The sequence below is a fragment of the Rattus rattus genome, chromosome 18 (assembly GCF_011064425.1).
Source record: "Rattus rattus isolate New Zealand chromosome 18, Rrattus_CSIRO_v1, whole genome shotgun sequence".
Classification (NCBI taxonomy): Eukaryota; Metazoa; Chordata; class Mammalia; order Rodentia; family Muridae; genus Rattus; species Rattus rattus.
In genome coordinates, this window is record NC_046171.1 from 34,469,279 (window position 1) to 34,488,604 (window position 19,326).

General features: G+C 39.2%; 1 protein-coding gene across 1 annotated transcript; it reads left to right on the top strand.

The window, feature by feature from the left end:
- The first annotated feature begins 395 nt into the window (after positions 1–395).
- Smpdl3a (sphingomyelin phosphodiesterase acid like 3A) lies at positions 396–18,151 on the top strand. The gene is made up of 8 exons (XM_032888794.1): positions 396–697; positions 7,943–8,156; positions 9,548–9,692; positions 10,358–10,454; positions 14,369–14,538; positions 14,904–15,084; positions 16,904–17,028; positions 17,518–18,151. The coding sequence occupies exons 1-8, from the start codon at positions 595–597 to the stop codon at positions 17,818–17,820; spliced, it is 1,338 nt and encodes a 445-aa protein (XP_032744685.1). The 5' UTR covers positions 396–594; the 3' UTR covers positions 17,821–18,151.
- The last annotated feature ends 1,175 nt before the right edge of the window (positions 18,152–19,326 follow it).

The following is a 19,326-nucleotide window of genomic DNA, read 5'->3' on the forward strand; positions in this document are numbered from 1 at the left end:
AGTACAAAATCAACAGTCTGTATTTACCAGGTATGTTGCATGAGGACGTGCCTTAACTCAGTCATGGAAAGGAAAAAGTTCAGCTTGGGGAATCTGGGACATAGTTTGCCAACTCCACCTATCCATCACCTCTGAGTACTGTGAAGCCACACACTGCCAGCCCAGCTAATCCTTACGTTGATCAGCCCTGGCCTGAGGCTTGGAAGTTTACATTTCTGTCATGAATCCCCTGGTAGTGCAGATAATGGAGGAAATCCAAACTCATTCTGGTACTCAAATGTCTTGACCACACTTCAGGGTTCCCCTGCCCATTCAAGTACCTCTGCTAAATGGCTCTGTCAGGTTGGCGCTCCTGACAGGTATGGGGTTGGAGCAAGAACATTCTTTCCTACTGACCTAAGAAATAAGGAAGCATATTAAAATAAAGTAGAGCCTAGAAGGTCAGGCGAACTCTTGCTCAGGGGAATCTGATATTACACGTGATCTGCTGGGCGGCAACACCAGGAAAGGATCTGGCCTCCTCTCCACCCCCAGGGCCTGCGGGGGCCCAGCAGCACCCTAGCTCGAGCCTAGCCTCCGAGGGCAGTGTCCTCCATGGCGTTGCCGGGCAACTTCCTCTGCTGCCTGCTGGTTGCCTGGCTCTGCGACCGGGGGCTCGGGGTGCCCCTGGCGCCCGCGTATGGCGCCCCAGCTGTGGGTGAGTGGATCGATCGCGACTGCACCGGACGGTGGAGGGGGTCGGCGAAGTCGTGAGGGTGCGTGGGCGGCTGGGCACAGGACGCGGCCACGCTGGTCTCTGTGGCCCAAGGCCAGACAGCAAGGTCACTGGGACTAAGCCACGGTGGGGGTGCACCCTGGGCGCCAGTATCCAGCCGCCTGCTGGGCGTTTGTTTACATCCCGGGTCTGAGTTGCTCAGTTCCCTGGTGGAGGAAAGTCTGAAGTTGTTGTCTGGTGGGAAAGAAAGCTCGGAATTGTCTATGCGCACTTCCCTGGGTCACCTAGTGTGCCCAGAGCAGAGGAGGACCTACGGGTCACCACACCTGAGTGTAGTTTCAGTCCTATTCCGAGCGTCCTGTTCGGTTCTGCTCAGTGACGTCAGAGCCTTTTTCTGCCTCTTCAGGTCTCCGGAGATCTTGTCTCTTCCATACTTCCATACAGCCCGTGAGCCCTTCTCTACCCCTTGGAACACTTGGGTCCTTGCCGTGTGAACAGTTCTGTTGAACACTAAGCCGGCTGCCTATTACTCTGTTTTTGTAATCATGGCCTGCCCCACCCCCACCTCCACTCCACCCCCCGTCCTCTCTTGGTTCCCTCAGTCCCCTTCTTCCCCCAAAACCCCCAGGCAGTAGCAGCTTCCGAACTTGGTTAAAAGACAAAAAAAAAAAAAAAAAAAAAAAAAAAAGGGGGTTGGGGTGGGGGATCCAGACCAGTGGGAATGGGTCCCTGGGGACAGTTTAACACTCTTAATTTCTCTCAAGTTAGAAAACCCCTTTCCAGACTGAATGTTTAGTAAGACTGTACAGTTGTCTTGTGGGTTTTAAAATTTAAAGTGACGCTCCCTCTCCCCCATCTCCCTATATAAAAATAATTGCTCTAGTTGGGGGTTCTGTTTTGATTTGGGGAGATAGTTGTTTTTGAGACTTTAAGCTGAGCTCAGAACTGAAACCCTTCTGCCATCTGTCTCCTTTCGACACCTGCCTCTGATCTGCACAGAACTTCCCTGGATGGGGGTCCAGGGAATCCCTTTTCTTTGCTTATGAGCGAAGTGCACCCGACTTAGCTGTCAAGCTTTTGCAAGCCACAACTGTATGTCTGGTTTGTCAATTCTGGCAAATAACACTTGTACCAGAAATTGCCCCTAGAATGTGTATTTACACTGCTCCCTTGTGTTTTTACATTGCTGGGATTGTGCTCCTTAAATTTGTGACTGCTAGGATTCTGACCTGGAAATGTCTCAGGCTGCATCCCAGGCAAATTCGCCTTTGGTTTTAATGACTTAATTTGTTGATAGAGTTCATGAAACTTTGCCGGGGATCATGTGAATCTCCTGGTATCTTCCTGTTTTGGTAGGGGAAGAGAGAGAGTAATCAGATGTGTGGACTCTGGTTTCACATTGCGTGGACTGTTTTACATGGTTTCCATCTGATGACCTCTCACCCTCTGGCCCCCTTTGCACTTCCCTCCACAACTTCCACCAGGCCTGGCCTATCTGTGTTTAAATTCCCAGTCCTTGTTTTCCCCCAAGCCAAGTAAGTCCTTGTGGCTAGAGGACAACAACCCTGGTGTCCTTCACCTGGGTATGTTTGGCTTCATTTTAAAATGATTTAGTAGGCTGTCACCTGCTGGTGTATTTAGCACATAGCAACCGACAATTATAAACCAATACCTACTTAAACAATTGCATATAAGTGTGGTTCATTGAGTTTGCTGGGACAAATTATTAAACATTCTTTGAAGTTTTTTCCTTAAAATTTTGAGTTTGTCTTTTTATTGGATATTTTTTTATTTACATTTCAAATGTTATCCCCTTTCTTGAGTATCTCTTTAAATAAATTTGAGTACTTCTGTAGACATGTTGGGACACACCTATCTTGAGAAATCTTTGGAAAGTTTATCTGGAGAATAGGAAAGCAATTTTGGTAAAGAACTCTGGGCTTTGAACCAGAAAATTTGGATTTCAGTGTGCTATTGACTGTGTCACAGACCTGATTGGTGACCTTACAACCCACATGTAAACAGACACACACAGACACACACAGACGCACACACACAAACACACTCAAACACACACACACACACACACTCAAACACACACACACTCAAACACACTCAAACACACACACACACTCAAACACACACAATTTTATTAGGATGTACAACCTCCAGAAGTTCTGACTCATTTAGAGTCAGCCTTTAGTGAATCTAATTACCCCCTTATTTGTCTATCCAGCAATGTGGTGTGGTAGAAATAACACTTTGGCATCTGGAAAAACAGGTTCTAGCTCAGCTTTCATTGCTTCGTTGAATGATCTAGAGGGAATCCTGAAACTTGCCTTTGCCTAATTGCCATTAATTATAAAATTCAAGAATCTTTGTTAAGGACCCACTCCGTCAGACATATTCCTGCTCTTGGAGCTCTGTGAACCAGGTACTGAATTATCAGAGGGATGTGCTCTAAATCCATTTCAAGTTTTGGATTATGAAAATTTAATCCATTCATAATCTCATTTACCCTAATCCTCAACGTGTTATTATCTACTTTGGTACAAGGCATTGTACAGTGATTAAAGGCAACAATGGGTTCTGAAGTGTGATCCCTGAACCGGTGTCAGCCCTTTCTTTAAGACACATGACTTGGGTTTAACCTCTGTGTGCTCCATTTTCCTGTTTGTTTTGTTGGACAACAATGAGGAAAAGGTTATGAAATAGTTCTAAATATGTCATAAATACTAGATGAAATAGAACGGTTACATGCAAATGGGAAAGTTCTATGTCAAGTTGCAGGTTTTATAAAATAATGATAGTAAAACTAACATGTAACTTATTCAGTGCCATGTGCTTTCTGAGGGCTTAAAACAATCTTTTAATGGCATCTTAAATGTTGCCACGACTATTCCCATCTGACAGATGAAACAGGCCAAGACATACAGACAAATTAATTACTGGGTACTAGTCATTTATGTTGGAAGTCAGGCTGTCTGATTCTAACACCAATCTGTTGTCTGTATAGTTACTGTATGTTTACAGTCTACAAATAATACAAGCGTAGGTTGACACAAAACCGAAATGTAGTCTATATAACCCGTGGAATAGCAACCTGCATGATAATTCCGATCTAACTGCTTTCTCTGCTTTGGGTGGTAGGTAGAGTGGATCTGAACTCAAGATAAAGTTTAGGGCATTTTCTGCTTTGTAAAATGAAAGAGATTATTCTTGGCTGATATTTTCAAATAGTGATTAAGTACTGATAGTTGACCACATATACAAGTTTACATCAATTTTCATCCGGATTTCATGTCTTCTACATTTTACATGTAAATCTTTGTTATAAAATTATGGTGGTGTTGGAAAGAAATGACCACCAAAATGATAACACATCTTTGCTACTTAGCAAGTTCACTTTAGTTTTAATTTTATTTCTGAGGCTATAATCAAATGTTTATCTCAAACATTTATATATGTTATATCAAATGTTTATTATTGCTGGTGAGAGACCAAATCTTTTGGATTCAGACTCCATCTTAGAGAACTGGATCTAAGATTAAAAACTCAACTAACAGACTAGTACCTAACACTGGTTTCCAGGCTATCCCCCAACAAGACCTGTGTCTAGCACCAGTTTCCAGGTTATTCCCCAACAATTCTATACCTCCAGGTTACAAGTCTGCCCCTGAAACAACCACCAATCAGGAAAGAAGCAAAAGTTAACTTTACGGTTTGGCTCCCAACACCAGCCAATTATTTTAAAGGCCACAATGACTCCTCAATCAGATGTGTACCAGGCTCCTTTCTTGCCTTCAGAAATACTTGCCTAAAACTAGGCTCAGGCTCTAACATCCTGCTGTGTCAGGGTTGTTTGGGAGCCCAGGCTTTTAAGCTTGAATAAAGAGACCCTAAAGTGATTGCATCAGAATTGGCTCCTTGGTGATCTTTTAGGGTTCAGGAACATTTCCTGGCACAAGAGCTGGAAAGTCTGAGCAGGAACGTAAAACAGCTAGTCAGCACCCACAATCTAGAGCACAGAGAGAATAAAGAATGCATGCTTGCTTGCGTTCAGTCCTCTCTAACTGTACACAATCCAGGATCACCTGTCTGGGTGCTCTCCACTGTGGGATGAGTCTTTTGTGAATAGAACAACAATGACTTATGCTTTAAGATCAAGAATTGACAAATGGGACATCATAAAATTGCAAAGCTTCTGTAAGGCTTTGTCATTAGGACAAAATGGCAACCAAAAGATTGGGAAAAGATCTTTACAAATCCTACATAGACTGTGGGCTAATATCTAAAATATACAAAGAACTCAAGAAGTTAGACTCCAGAGAATCAAATAACCCTATTAAAATTGGAGTACAAAGCTAAACAAAGAATTTGCAGCTGAGGACTATTGAATGGATGAGAAGTACCTAAAGAAATGTTCAACATCTTTAATCACCAGGGAAATGCAAATCAAAACAACCCTGAAATTCCACCTCACACCAGTAAGAATGTCTAAGATCAAAAATTCAGGTGACAACCAATGCTGGCGAGGATGTGGATAAAGAGGAACACTCCTCCATTGTTGGTGGGATTGTAAGCTGGTACAACCACTCTGAAAATCAGTCTGTAGATTCCACTCCTAGGCATATACCCAAATGATGCTCCAACATATAACAAGGACACGTGCTCCACTATGTTCATAGCAGCCTTATTTATAATAGCCAGAAGCTGGAAAGAACCCATATGTCCTTCAACAGAAGAATGGATACAGAAAATGTGGTACATTTACACAATGGAGTACTACTTAGCTATCAAAAGCAATGACTTCATGAAATTCATTGACAAATGGATGGAAGTAGAAAATATCATCCTGAGTGAGGCAACCCAGTCACAAAAACAAACAAACAATCAACGACAACAAGAGCAAAAATAACCACACATGGCATGCATTCACTCATAAATGGATATTAGCTCAAAAGCTTGAATTACCCAAGATACAATCCACAGACCACCTGAAACTCAAGAAGAAGGACAACCAAAGTGCAGGTGCTTCAGTCCTTAAAAGGGGGAATAAAAATATTCATAGGAGGAAATATGAAGACAAAGTTTGGAGCAGAGACTGAAGCAATGACCATTCAGAGCCTGGCCCACCTGTGGATCTATCTAGTCCATATATATACAGCTACCAAACCTAGAAAATATTGATAAAATCAAAGAGTGCATGTTGACAGGAGACTGATGAAGCTGTCTGAGCCTGATGTAGCCTCAACCACAGAATGACAAATACAGAGGTGAATGCTACCAGCCAACTGAGAACGGGGTTCCCATTGGAGAAGTTAGAGAAAGGTTTGAAGGAGCGGAAGGGGCTTGCAATCGCATAAGAACAAAAAATACTAACCAACTAAAGCTCCCAGGGATTAAACCACTACTTAGAGTACACATGGAGAGCCCCATGGCTCCAGCATATGTATCAGAGGATGGCCTTGTTGGTCACCAATGGGAGAAGAAGCCCTTGGTCATGCCAAGGCTGGACAACCACCCCCCCCCGCCCCCGCAGTGTAGGGGAATGTCAGGGAGGGAAGGGTGTGTGTGGTTGGGGAGGGGAAACACCTGCATAGAAAAAGGGGGAGGGAGGATGGGATAGGGGGCTTATGTATGGGAAACTGGGAAAGGGAATAATATTTGAAATGTAAATAAAAACGTATCCAATAAAAAATAGAAATATAGCTATAAAAAAGGAAAACTGCATATTCATTTTCTTTATATGCAAATTATGTATGGAAACGAGAGTTCTTCAACACATGGGTTCCCTTATATATAAGATCATATCAGGTGCAAATCTCACCAACTTCCTTACTTGACCCAGTGTATTAGGTGCTGTGACAAAATACCATGACCAAGCTGCCTTCTTGAAGGAAGCGTTTATTTATTTATTTTTATTTGGCCTTATATTTCTGGGAGACGTGGGTGCGGCACAGGGGGCTGCAACAGGAAGCTCAGTGACCACGTTTTCAACCACAAATGCAAGTCAGTGAGAGGATGGGGCTAAGCACTGTCAAAACACTTTATACTGTGACACAGTTCTTGCACCAAGCTCCACCTCCTGAAGGTTTCTTGATTTCCCCACCAACTGGGGAGTAAATATTCAAATACCTGAGCTATGAGGGACATTTTTTCATTCAAATCATATCCAGCATTAGTTTCTCTACTCTAAACTCAAAACAACTATATTATACATAGTGTAAAGAATAATTAATATAATTAAATTACCTATTATATATTAATTTATATATTAAGTTAATGTTAATCATATAACATATAATATAATTATATAATATTAGCATTAATTATAATTGATAGAATTAAATTACTATATATAATATAATTAATATATAATATAAATATAATTAGTTAATGACAGTAATAAATAATATGAATGGAAGTGAAATAAAATATGAAAATATAAAACAAATATATATAAACATATATGAACACATTTATTTATATATATTCAAATATATAAATTTCTGAATAACACACCTATCATAATACACTGACTCATTGTGAAAGAAACAATTTGTTCTAATAATTCTTTCAATGCAGTAATATTTCTTAATGATTCCCAAGTAGAATTGCTGTCAAATAAATTTGACTTTTTCCTGAGCCTAACAGGAAGATTCTCTTTGAAGAACTGCTTCCCACAATATTAACAATGAGTACATGTGTATGATGGTCATACCTCTGATTAATTAGCTTTTAGGAATATCTCAGAGATCCCATGTCTGTCAGGAACATTAAGGATCTATGTTTTTTTCTTTTAATGCTACGAGAAAGCATATAAAAGTTAACCGAGGTAAATATTTTCTGATTCTGTAAGTCACTGTTTTTCTTCAAGAGTAAAACCAATAATTTGCCAAATCTCTAATTGTGCAAGAAGACCTGCTATTGAGATACAATAGTAAATGTCCTCATTGCCCTCTCAGAAAGGTGGCCCCCACCTTCTTGCTATGCAGCCTAATCTTTACTACAGAATTGGTGGAGTAGTCATGTTAACTCTGGGCTTGTTGTTTTCACACATGTAAGTCATATGTTCTTCTGCTATTTGAAATTTCTTCATCCCACAGGAGAGAATCACACTTTACTTCATGGTGCAAGGAACACTGAAATTGTGCCAGGAGGCATGTAGGTGTCTTGGTCTTACTCTAAACACAAATTTATCAGTATTTCTTTTATAACCAACAGGGCAATTTTGGCACGTGACTGACTTACATCTAGACCCTACTTACCACATTACAGATGACCATACCAAAGTCTGTGCTTCATCTAAAGGTGCAAATGTCTCCAATCCCGGCCCCTTTGGAGATGTCCTGTGTGACTCTCCATATCAACTTATTTTATCAGCCTTTGATTTCATTAAGAATTCAGGACAAGAAGCATCTTTCATGATATGGACAGGGTAAGTACATAATAAACTCTTAATTATATAGTACTGACTTACAGTGTGGTAGTCTTCATGAGTGTACTAAATTTCATTATCAATTATGTGTTAAAACATGCTAGGTCTTCTTCACCAGTGTAAGACCCCCTGAATGAGTATTTAGACAGTAAAATTTGGACTCAGTGAGTTAAAAAAGAAAAACAGGGGACATGAAATTGGGGGAACAAGGCAGTAGGTGTGAATCTGGGAGAAGTTAAGAGGGAGAATGAAAAGTGAATATAATCGAAGTAACTTGAATGCATATGTGAAGCTGTCAGAATTAATAAAATGTTTTTTAACACTACTAGGTCACATTAGTCAAAAAAAATTCGTGATTAAAAACAATTTTAGAAATCCTGTGAGGCTTTTTTTGTAGTATAGACTTTATAAATATGTTCATCATCACCAAGAGATGATTCCATAAACAACACACTTGCATCACTATCTTGTAATATTGGTTAATATGACAATAATTTTTGATTAAATAAGTAAGAACAAAATATAATGATGGATGTTAACCTATGATAACCATTTTATGAAGTTTCATTTTATAGATAACTAACTGTGGTAAGGACTATATTTCTCGTTCCTGAAATAATGACTGTTGTTTATCCTTATAAGGTGTTTACTGTGTATGGGAGTACTGTATTAATTTCTATTCTGATACCTATTAATCTTTATATCTCTATATTAATTTATATATAATTATATAATACACATTACACATATAATTATACAATTAATATTACTACTATTAATTATTCATTATACTAATCTTTATATCTCTGAATTATTATTTCCATGTTAGAGGCAAGGAAATGAGTCACAGAGATTCTAAACAACTTGTCTATAGTTACTTGTTGGTAAAACTGATATTTGAATCTATGCTTTTGGTCCTGTAATCTACATTTTGCTGATCATGTGGTGTTTCTCATAACTCTCCAGCCAGGCAGTGAAGTAGGCTGGAATTTCCTGTACTACTCCCTGCCCAACCCCCCTTTTTAATAGAATTGTCACAAGGAGCAGTTTATCTCGTTCTACTCCACTCTCTTTTGAGGTTGTGCTTTGTGACGTAGTTAAAAATGATCTTGAACTGGGGTTGGGGATTTAGTTCAGTGGTAGAGCGCTTGCCTAGCAAGCGCAACGCCCTGGGTTCGGTCCCCAGCTCCGGAAAAAAAAAATGATCTTGAAGTACTGGGCTCATACTATCCCTTGCTTCAGTCTACTGATCAACTGGGAATGTGAGTACAGCATTGCCATTGGCTACTCTGACTCTTTAATTTTAACTTGTGGACATCTACAGCGACACCTACAGCAAGTTATGCATACCTCTGGAGATTTTGTTCTTCCCATTTCTGTCTCCTTTTCAGGGACAGCCCACCTCATGTCCCAGTACGTGAACTCTCTACAGGCTCTGTTATAGAGGTGATCACTAACATGACAGTGACTGTCCAGAACCTGTTTCCAAACCTCCAGGTTTTCCCTGCACTGGGCAATCATGACTACTGGCCACAGGTAAAACTGACCTCAGCTTCCAGAAGTGCTTAGATGATCTCCCTACTAGTAGTGTCAAAGTTATGACAGAGGTCACATATAAGAATGGGTCTCAAGGAAGCACACCTGAATCTTGAAGGAAATGTGCGGCTTTATAATAATATTCTAAATGGCTTTATTAAAATATTGAGTTGCTGAATTTTCTCCAGTCTTTCAGCATGCTACCCAAGTCTTGCCTGCTCAGGCTCAAACTTGCCTTCATTGTCTTTGGAATACAATTATTTTATCTCATTGTACATCTAAACCCTGGCCAGGCCCTAAGCATGAGCTTCTGCCTGCATATAGCACATACCTCTGTACTGCTGTGTTTGTGTCAGACCGATGGTTTTGCTTTAAGGTAGACTTGAAATTGTTGCTCAATCCTTATTTTAAATGCTGTCTTTGTTCCTCTCATGGCATGTTTTTGTTCTGTGCTCCCACCTCTATGGTATCATTTGGCAACATGGCCTAACATTAGACTATCGCCTTTTGTCTTCTTTCCCCCCAGCTAGTTAAGAGTTCATTAAATACTAAATTTACCCTTGTGCCTCCAGAGGACTAACATAGTCAGCACTGAAGCAATATTTGCATTAATGAATCCAAATGTCTTTAGAATTTCAATTTAGGATTGTCTTCTTTGTGGTCAGGACCAGCTGCCAATAGCCACCAGTAAGGTCTACAGTGCTGTCAGTGACCTCTGGAAACCATGGCTTGATGAAGAAGCTATTAGCACTTTAAGGAAAGGTTAGTGAGTAACTTTTGCTTCCCTTTTTATTACTTGTTTAGACTTACATCTTCTCCATTTGTTTGAGGCTTCCAGTTCTAGATAGTTTCTGAACCTACTTTGTATGAATGAAAGTCAATCACAATGTGGTCTTAGGACAAGTGTGAACCTGTTTATCCTGTGAAGTCACTCTTTGTCTTCCTGTTCCATTCTCAACCAAGATATTCCACATGAAGACGAGGCTGAATTTTGGTTGGGAATGTAAATTAAAGTGTATGATTGTAATTGGAAAATAGATTGAGAAGGAAAGCACAATGTTATGAAGGAGCAGCTGGTAAAGTGAGAATGACTAAGGTTTTCATGTGTGCCTTGAAATGTTCTGAAAAGTAACATGAAGAATACAGAGCAAGTTCTTCCCTGGGCAGAATCTCCCTTCCCCTTCCCATGGGCAGCTCCTGAGAGTGAAGCTACAAGGAGAGGGCAGAAATTTAAGATGCCAGGAATGTGGACTATCTCCCTTCCCCTTCCCATGGGCAGCTCCTGAGAGTGAAGCTACAAGGAGAGGGCAGAAATTTAAGATGCCAGGAATGTGGACTATCACCCAAGGGAAGATGCGAATGCAAGCATAGCTAGCCCGGTCCTCATGTGACATGCAATCAGGAAGGCCATAGGGCCACTCAATTGGAGCTGATATCACACTGCCAAGCACAGGAGATGTCAGACATAGAGTTAGGATTTAGTATTTATCCTGCTGGGTATCCATCTTGCTTTTGTCTGAGCCTTTCTTCTTATTTGCCCATTCTTTCCTTTTGGAATAGTAATGCTTAGTAAGCATTCATCACTGTGATAAAATACCTGAGATAAATAACTTAAGGGAGAAAGATTCACTTAAAGAGTTTATACTTTCAAAGGTCCATTGATTCATGGTCTTCTATCCAACATACTTCAGTCCCCTGTTAAAGCCAAAACATCATAGCAGATGTGCAAAAAATGATTATTAATATTCTCTATATAATAATAATGATGGAAATTAATATGGCGGCAGTTATTCCTTAAATAGTTCCTCAAATAGTCACACTGAGACCTTTCAACATTTCAAAGCCTAGGCCTTTGCTAGGCAGACTCTCAACGAGTCCATCTTAGGCTAACCAAACCCCCTAATCCCATCTAACAAGGCTAACTATACCTTACAGGCCCATATGTACACATCACCTCTGATGTCTCCTGAAGAAATATTCTTTCTCTTTCTTCTTTCCAGGGTTTCTTTCTTCTTCCTAGGAAGTCCTGACTATCTCTTTCTACTGCCCAACAACAGGCTTTAGCCTTTCATTGGCCAATTAACTTGAAGACCAAGGTTTGCACAACAATAGCTGGTGTCTGTGGGGGATCTACTTGTCCTGTAGCAACCAGGTCTTGACATACAGTATTTAACATTGGAATACATAGCAGCACCAGACCAGCCCACTAAATAGACAGGTTTGTTAGAGAATATGTTCTTACCACCTGTCAACCATAAAGGGGGGTTAGAGAGGTGTAAGAGAGCTAGAGAAGGAAGAAAGAAGGAAGGGAGGAAGGGAAAAAGAGAGCAAGAAGACAGGAGTCTGTGTGAACAGATATAAGATATTCCATTCGAAGACATTCCTTCTATGTTCTACTGCCTGTAATTGGCTAGTCCCTACCTCCAATGGCTTACTTAATTTATCAATGGGTTAACTTTTATGTTCCCTTATGGTTTAATAGCCTCTGATTATGGGCATCATCTGAGACCAATACTTCAACACATAAGGGTCTTTGGGAACATTTTAAGTGTAAACTATAGCAGAATGTTTTACTTTGTGCCATTGTATGATGCAAATACTTAACTTAAAAATTTGTTTTCACTTCTTGGGAGGTAGATACAGGTGGACCTCTGGGTCTTTGTGATGAGTTAGCCTAGTTTGGTGAGGTCCAGGCCAATGAGAGTCCCTGTCTCAAAAAACAAGATATATAGCATATATAGAGGCCTCTGGCCTCTACATGCACATCCATGTGCACATATGCACATGCACAACTATTACTGTGGGAAAATTATAATATGTTATGACTATGGGGGGGAAAATGGAAGTTAAAGAAGCTGTAATCAGTCATGATTTAAATGATGGAAATAGATCCTTAGTGGGCACAGGACAGAAAAATCAAGCTCAAGATTAGAGTAGCTCACTGTGAATGGGACAAACCTTTTGGTGTTTGTCTCCACTGGTTCATGGGTGGGGTGGATTTGTGCTTTTACTGGGTGTCTGCAGCAAGATCCTGAGTATCTTCTTTCTATAGACTTTATAATCCACAATAACTGTCATCTTAAATTCTATCATTTAAAGCCAGGGCCTATTGCATAAGTTGTTATTTTTTTTAAATATTTTTGAGATTAAAATGTAATTTCATCATTTCTTCTTTCCCTTCTCCCCACCCCCCCAAGTCTCTCATGCATGTCTCCCTTCTGGGTCTTTCAATGTACAGACTCTTTTTTGTTACGTATGTGAGTGGATGGATGAATGGACAGATGAATGGATGGATGGATGGATAGATGGAGATATAGCTCCCTAAAGACATAAATACAAGTTGCTTAGTCTGTATAATGCTACTTGTATATGCATGTTTCCAGAGCTGAGCATTTGATATTGGATGACCAGTTGGTGTGCTCTTGGCCTGGAGAAGACTATTTCTCCTCTTCTCATTATTCCTTAGTTTCCCTGTAGTTCTTTGTCTAAGGTTGATGGCGTGCGAGCTTTTCCCTATCCATGCCCACATGTCTATTTATCTGTCCTTCAGTCAGGTTTAGACAATCATGTTGGTGAGACTTCATGTGTATAGCTTTTCTGATATTTCTCAGAGACACAATCTCCCAGCAAAGTCCCCAACCCCCTGACTCTTACAATACCTTTTCCCTATTTCCCATAATAATCCCTGAGCCTTAGGTACGTGAGTTAGTGCTGTGGCGGAGTTCCATAGCTCTGAATTTTGATCAGTTGAAGTTTTATGTAATATAATCGTTACTTTTAAAAATTCAGTTCCGTTGCCCACTGCCCTAATATTCATATTGCATGCAACTATTCTTTCCTCATAATCTTACATATTGGTCCTGACATGTGATCAGGTTAATGTTAACTTAGATTCATTTTTTTTCATCTTTATTAACTTGGATATTTCTTATTTACATTTTGATTGTTATTCCCTTTCCCGGTTTCTGGGCCAACATCCTCCTAACCCCTCCCCCACCTCTATGGGTGTTCCCTTCCCCATACTCCCCCCATTACCGCCCTCCCCCCAACAATCCTGTTCACTGGGGGTTCAATCTTGGCAGGACCAAGGGCTTCCCCTTCTACTGGTGCTCTTACTAGGCTATTCATTGCTACCTATGAGGTTAGAGCCCAGGGTCAAAACACCAATGGCTTATGCTCTAAGATCAAGAATCAACAAATGGGATCCTTACTTCTGTAAGGCAAAGGACACTGTTGTCAGGACAAAACACCAACCAACAGATTGGGAAAAGATCTTTACCAATCCTACAACTGATAGAGGGCTTATATCCAAAATATACAAAGAACTCAAGAAGTTAGACTGCAGGGAGACAAATAACCCTATTAAAAAATGGGGATTAGAGCTAAACAAAGAATTCACAGCTGAGGAATGCTGAATGGCTGAGAAACACCTAAAGAAATGTTCAACATCTTTAGTCATAAGGGAAATGCAAATCAAAACAACCCTGAGATTTCACCTCACACCAGTGAGAATGGTTAAGATCAAAAACTCAGGTGACAGCAAAAGTTAACTTAGATTCTTCCCCAAGCAACGAGAACACCAGGCTATACTGTTAACATTAAGAATTCACTTTCCCAAGTGTCTGCATATGTGTACGTTTGTGTTCCTAATGTGTATTTTACATTTGTTTTTACAGGTGGTTTTTACTCACAGAAAGTTGCAAGTAATCCAGACTTGAGGATCATTAGCCTAAACACAAACTTGTACTATGGCCCAAATATCATGACCCTGAACAAGACAGACCCAGCAAATCAGTTTGAATGGCTGGAAAATACACTCAACAGCTCTCTGCGAAATAAGGAGAAGGTAGATTCTATAGAACAGAATTCGCAGCGGACTGGTGGAAAGCTAAATTCGTTTCCTTAGCATGGGGCAGTATCAGGAATATAACAAAAGTTGTAAAAATGAAAGGTTTTTAAAACGTTGACCAAAGTCAATATTCTTGTGCCTTCTAAGAGTACAGTATACATGAGACAGGTGTCAAGAGAGATGTCAACCTTCATAGTTGCAGTCACAGCTTTTTCTTTTTCCTCAGAAAAAGGAAAGAGAGAATGTTTGCTTTCTAAATATTAGTTAATATAAGTTCCCTCATGGGTATCCAGCTATCATTTATTAGTAATGATAAATGTGCAAGTAAATTGTCCTGTGTCTCCTCCTATCTCCTTTTTCAGGTATACGTCATAGCACATGTTCCAGTGGGCTATCTCCCTTATGCAACCAAGACCCCAGCAATGAGGCAGTACTATAATGAGAAACTGGTTGATATTTTCAGAAGATACAGCTCCGTTATTGCCGGACAGTTCTATGGCCACACCCATAGAGACAGCCTTATGGTCCTTTCAGATAAAAACGGTAATGAATGTGGCCTGCATGCAGATCTCAGTCCCCCTTTCTGGAGCACAACTGTGACTGCCTAGTGGGTTTACTGACCAAAACATTTAAAGCTTTGTTTAAAAGTGAAATCTGTTACCTTTTCTAATTTATCTTATATGGTCATTTGCTGAGTGCTCAAATCAGAGGATGGGGCATGTGCCTGGATTTCTTCAACATAAGCTTCAGTCAGCGGGGCAGGCACAGAACCCCGATACCCTCAGCTCGCTCCAAGTTCCTGTGAGACACTTGAGTGTGCAGAATTAATGTTTATTATGTACCTGCTAGATTCAAGTTTCCATCCATATGATTTCTTTTTTCTAAGAATTTACAGTACACACTACAATTCGCTCAATGCTATAAAATACATTCAACATATTTGCAATTGCCCTTGATACTCACACTGAAAGGAAGGAAAACCAGAGGAAATGATAGCAAGAAATGAAAAGGGTTTGATTTTGTATAGACAAGAGGGAAACAAGTGTGTGCTCCTCAATATTTTGACAATTTTTTTAAAATAAACTGCCTACCCCAGTGATGGGTTAAAGGCCTGTGCCATGCCCAACCCTAAAATCAGATATGTGTTAGATATGTAAATATTTTTATTTTCACTTTTTGTTTTGAAATAGAGTTTTGCTGTATAACTCTGTCTGTTCTGGAACTAATGATTATAACTATATTATAACTTTAGTATATAAATATATATTTATTATATTTAAACACAGCTTATGTTATATATTATTACAACATAACACTACATATTTATAAATAATATAATTTTAATATTTTTTATTAAATCAACAAAGCATTTATTACAATATAAATTTATATTTAGTAATATAAATATATTTATATGTTTATATATTATATCAGTATAAATTATATAGTATATTTGTGTATTATATAAATATATATTTATAGATATAATGTATAAATATTGTATATAAATATATTATAACTACGACTACTATTGTATAGACCAGGCTGGCCTCAAATTTACATGTACTTGACTCTGTCCTTCACATGCTGACATTAAAGGCTTGTGCCAGTTAAATTATTATATAATGATTGAAAGATTGCTTTGAGTAAGGTTAAAAAACAGACTTAGCTTTTGTGTGTGTGTGTGTGTGTGTGTGTAAGTTATAGTAGACTTGTTTTTTGTGAAAAAATGTTAAATATATATAAAAGTTGAGGTTATAGTCAACAGATCTTGGTTCTCTCATCATGTACATTGAACATTTATCATGATCTTACTGTACTCAGTTTCTTCCATCATGTCATTCTTTTTCAACAATGTATCTCTTTATTATCATCTGTCTACTCTCTATCATTTCCTTTTCACCACTATCATCTATTTGTCTGTCAGTCATCTGTCTGTCTGTCTTCTGTTATCTGTTTTAATGATCTACCTCTCATTTATTGGTTATATAGCTGTCATCTATCATCAAGTATCTAATCTATTTATAACTTATCTGTCATCTATTTGCAATCTATTTATCCGAAGTATTGAAAAGTGACTTTAAATACCACGTCAATAATTTCTCTGTATAACTCTATAGTCATTGTTAGGATTTATAGATAATTTATATAACTATAGTAACATTAATTTGCATAACAAAATCAGTAACAACTCTTTGATTTTGGTATCGAATACCCTTATTTTCTCAAAAGTAACATTATAGCTGCTTTGAGGCATGATTAATCAATGACCATAATATTTGTTTAAACCTAAGCTGTTTATATTTTTATGGTTAAATTAAATGTTATAGTATATACCTGATTTGTTGTTGTTGTTGTTTAGGTAATCCAATAAATTCTGTGTTTGTGGCACCTGCTGTTACACCAGTAAAAGGAGTTTTAGAAAAAGAGACCAACAATCCTGGTGTCCGTCTGTTTCAGTACAAGCCTGGTGATTATACACTGCTGGTAAGATGGGACAGTTTTCGTTGATCCTACATGTGTATAATACACATGTCCTTGAAGTTTTCATTTATTTAGTAGAATGTTTCTCAGAAAGCCATGAGAGATGCACTTGATGTTAATACCTCACAGGGTCCTTATTTAAAGGTGGAGGACAACAGACATGGGTAGGTAGGTAAAGTTTGTGACATGTTACTGTCTCTTTAAGGGCTTTCCGACCTTTCTTGTTTGTTTTAAGACTGGGTCTCATGTAATGCAGTCTGGCCTAAAACTTGATGCATTCTTGAGACCTGTGATCCTCTTGCCTTTTCCTACCAGGTGCTGGGATTGCAGATGCACATTCCTAAACCCAGGTTCATTGTGATTTTCTTTCGAAAGGACTTTAATGGCACTTTGCGTTCAGAATGTCACAGAAAGCTTAATAAGACCTCTTCGTATGGTACCACAGTCTCTGTGTTGAAAAGTGAACTGTGTCTGTCACTGTCTTGACTCTAGGACATGTTGCAGTATTACTTGAACTTGACAGAAGCCAATCTAAAAGGAGAATCCAACTGGACCCTGGAGTACACCTTGACTCAGGCCTATGGTGTCGCAGACCTGCAGCCAAAGAGCTTACATGGATTAGCTCAGCAGCTTGCTACCATAGACAGCAAGCAGTTCCTGAAATACTACCATTATTTTTTTGTGAGTTATGACAGCAGCGCACCTTGTGATCAACGATGTAAGACCTTACAGATATGTGCAATTATGAATCTTGACCTTGTTTCCTATGAGGATTGCCTTAAACGACATTTATAAAGCATAGTCACTGGTATTCCAGTTGTGTTTTTAGGAAAAGCAGTCACATCATTGGTGCTCCTGCGATCAGCTTGTGGAATACTAAGGGCATTGGAAGAACTACTTTCTGTGCTGTGTTACTTGTGAGGTTCAGAGGCGGACACCAGTAACATTCAAAATTAATTTCACACACTGAGTATATTTAAACAGTTCATTAATGGAGTGGCATTTGGACATAAATATCTTGTCTTCTGACTTTATGTAATTATACCTAAAGTATACGCTTGTAAAACTTGCCATCTATGCAATAAAGCAGGTGACTTCTCTGTGGAGGTCACAGAGTTCTGTTTGCTTTTGTTGTTTTTGTTGTTGCTGTCTTGTGTTGTTGGGATTTTTTGAGACAGGATATCACTGTATACCTCACGTATGTATACATTTATGTATACATGCACAGATGCTCACGTAGTTTAGGCCTGGAAGGCTCAGTTATAGTCTTGCCTCATCTTCTTAGCTGTGGCATTATAGTCATGAACTGCTATGCCTGTCAATACTTTAATGCTTCCTTTACTATTGGTATGATAATTTCACCTATGGTGTTTTGTTTGTGTTTTTGTTTTTGAGATAGGGTTTCTTAATGTGGTATTGGCTGTCCTGGAACTTGCTCTGCAGACCACGCTGGCTGGATTCAGACTCAGAGAGATCCTGCCTCTGCCTCTCTGTGTCTGCCTCTGCCCCTGCAGTGCTGGGATTAGAGGAATGCACCACCACTGCCTGGCTACTTTTCACCCTTTTAATTCCCTCTTGATAAAGTCTCATGTGTAAACACAACTTGAAATGTTTTTGTCACACATGTGACCTGAGACTAGCATTGTTTAAATGCACTATCTGCTCTTGGGAAAGCACAAAGGTTTCCCTAGGAACATTATCTGAGTCTCTAAAGCATCATAGACATGTCCTGCCCAGCTTTCTTCCTTCTTTACTACTGATCTGTAAGGATGAGAATCCCATATGGTGTAATCATTACAAACTCATTAAAGATACTCCTCCATGATATTATATTTCAAATAATCCACTGTCAATTGACAACTGTCATGCATTCTTTGGGTGACTCATTTTACTAATGTGTATTTCACAAAAGGCAGAAGCTAGAGCTTCAGTGAATTACAGCAAAGATAAAGCAGCTAAAGCTGGGCCTCCTTGCCGAATAAAATATCAGGCTTGCTAATAGTGAGAACTGCCAATTCCATCCAAAAACAAAATTACGATGGGGGAGGCAACAGCCTCTTGTTCTTTAAGAACTGAGTCATGGTGAGTCACTTCATGGCTCAGTTCTCAATGCCAAGTTGAAGTCACGATTCTATAATACTTGGTAATTTGATTCTAGAGATATACTTAAATGTAAGCTCTCAAAAGTACATACTAAAAGATACACTTAAATTCACAGAGTATCATTATGTAAAAATGTCAATAGTGCCAAAGCTATAAACCATAAATATTGCCTCACACCATTAGTTTTACTAGGGAGAT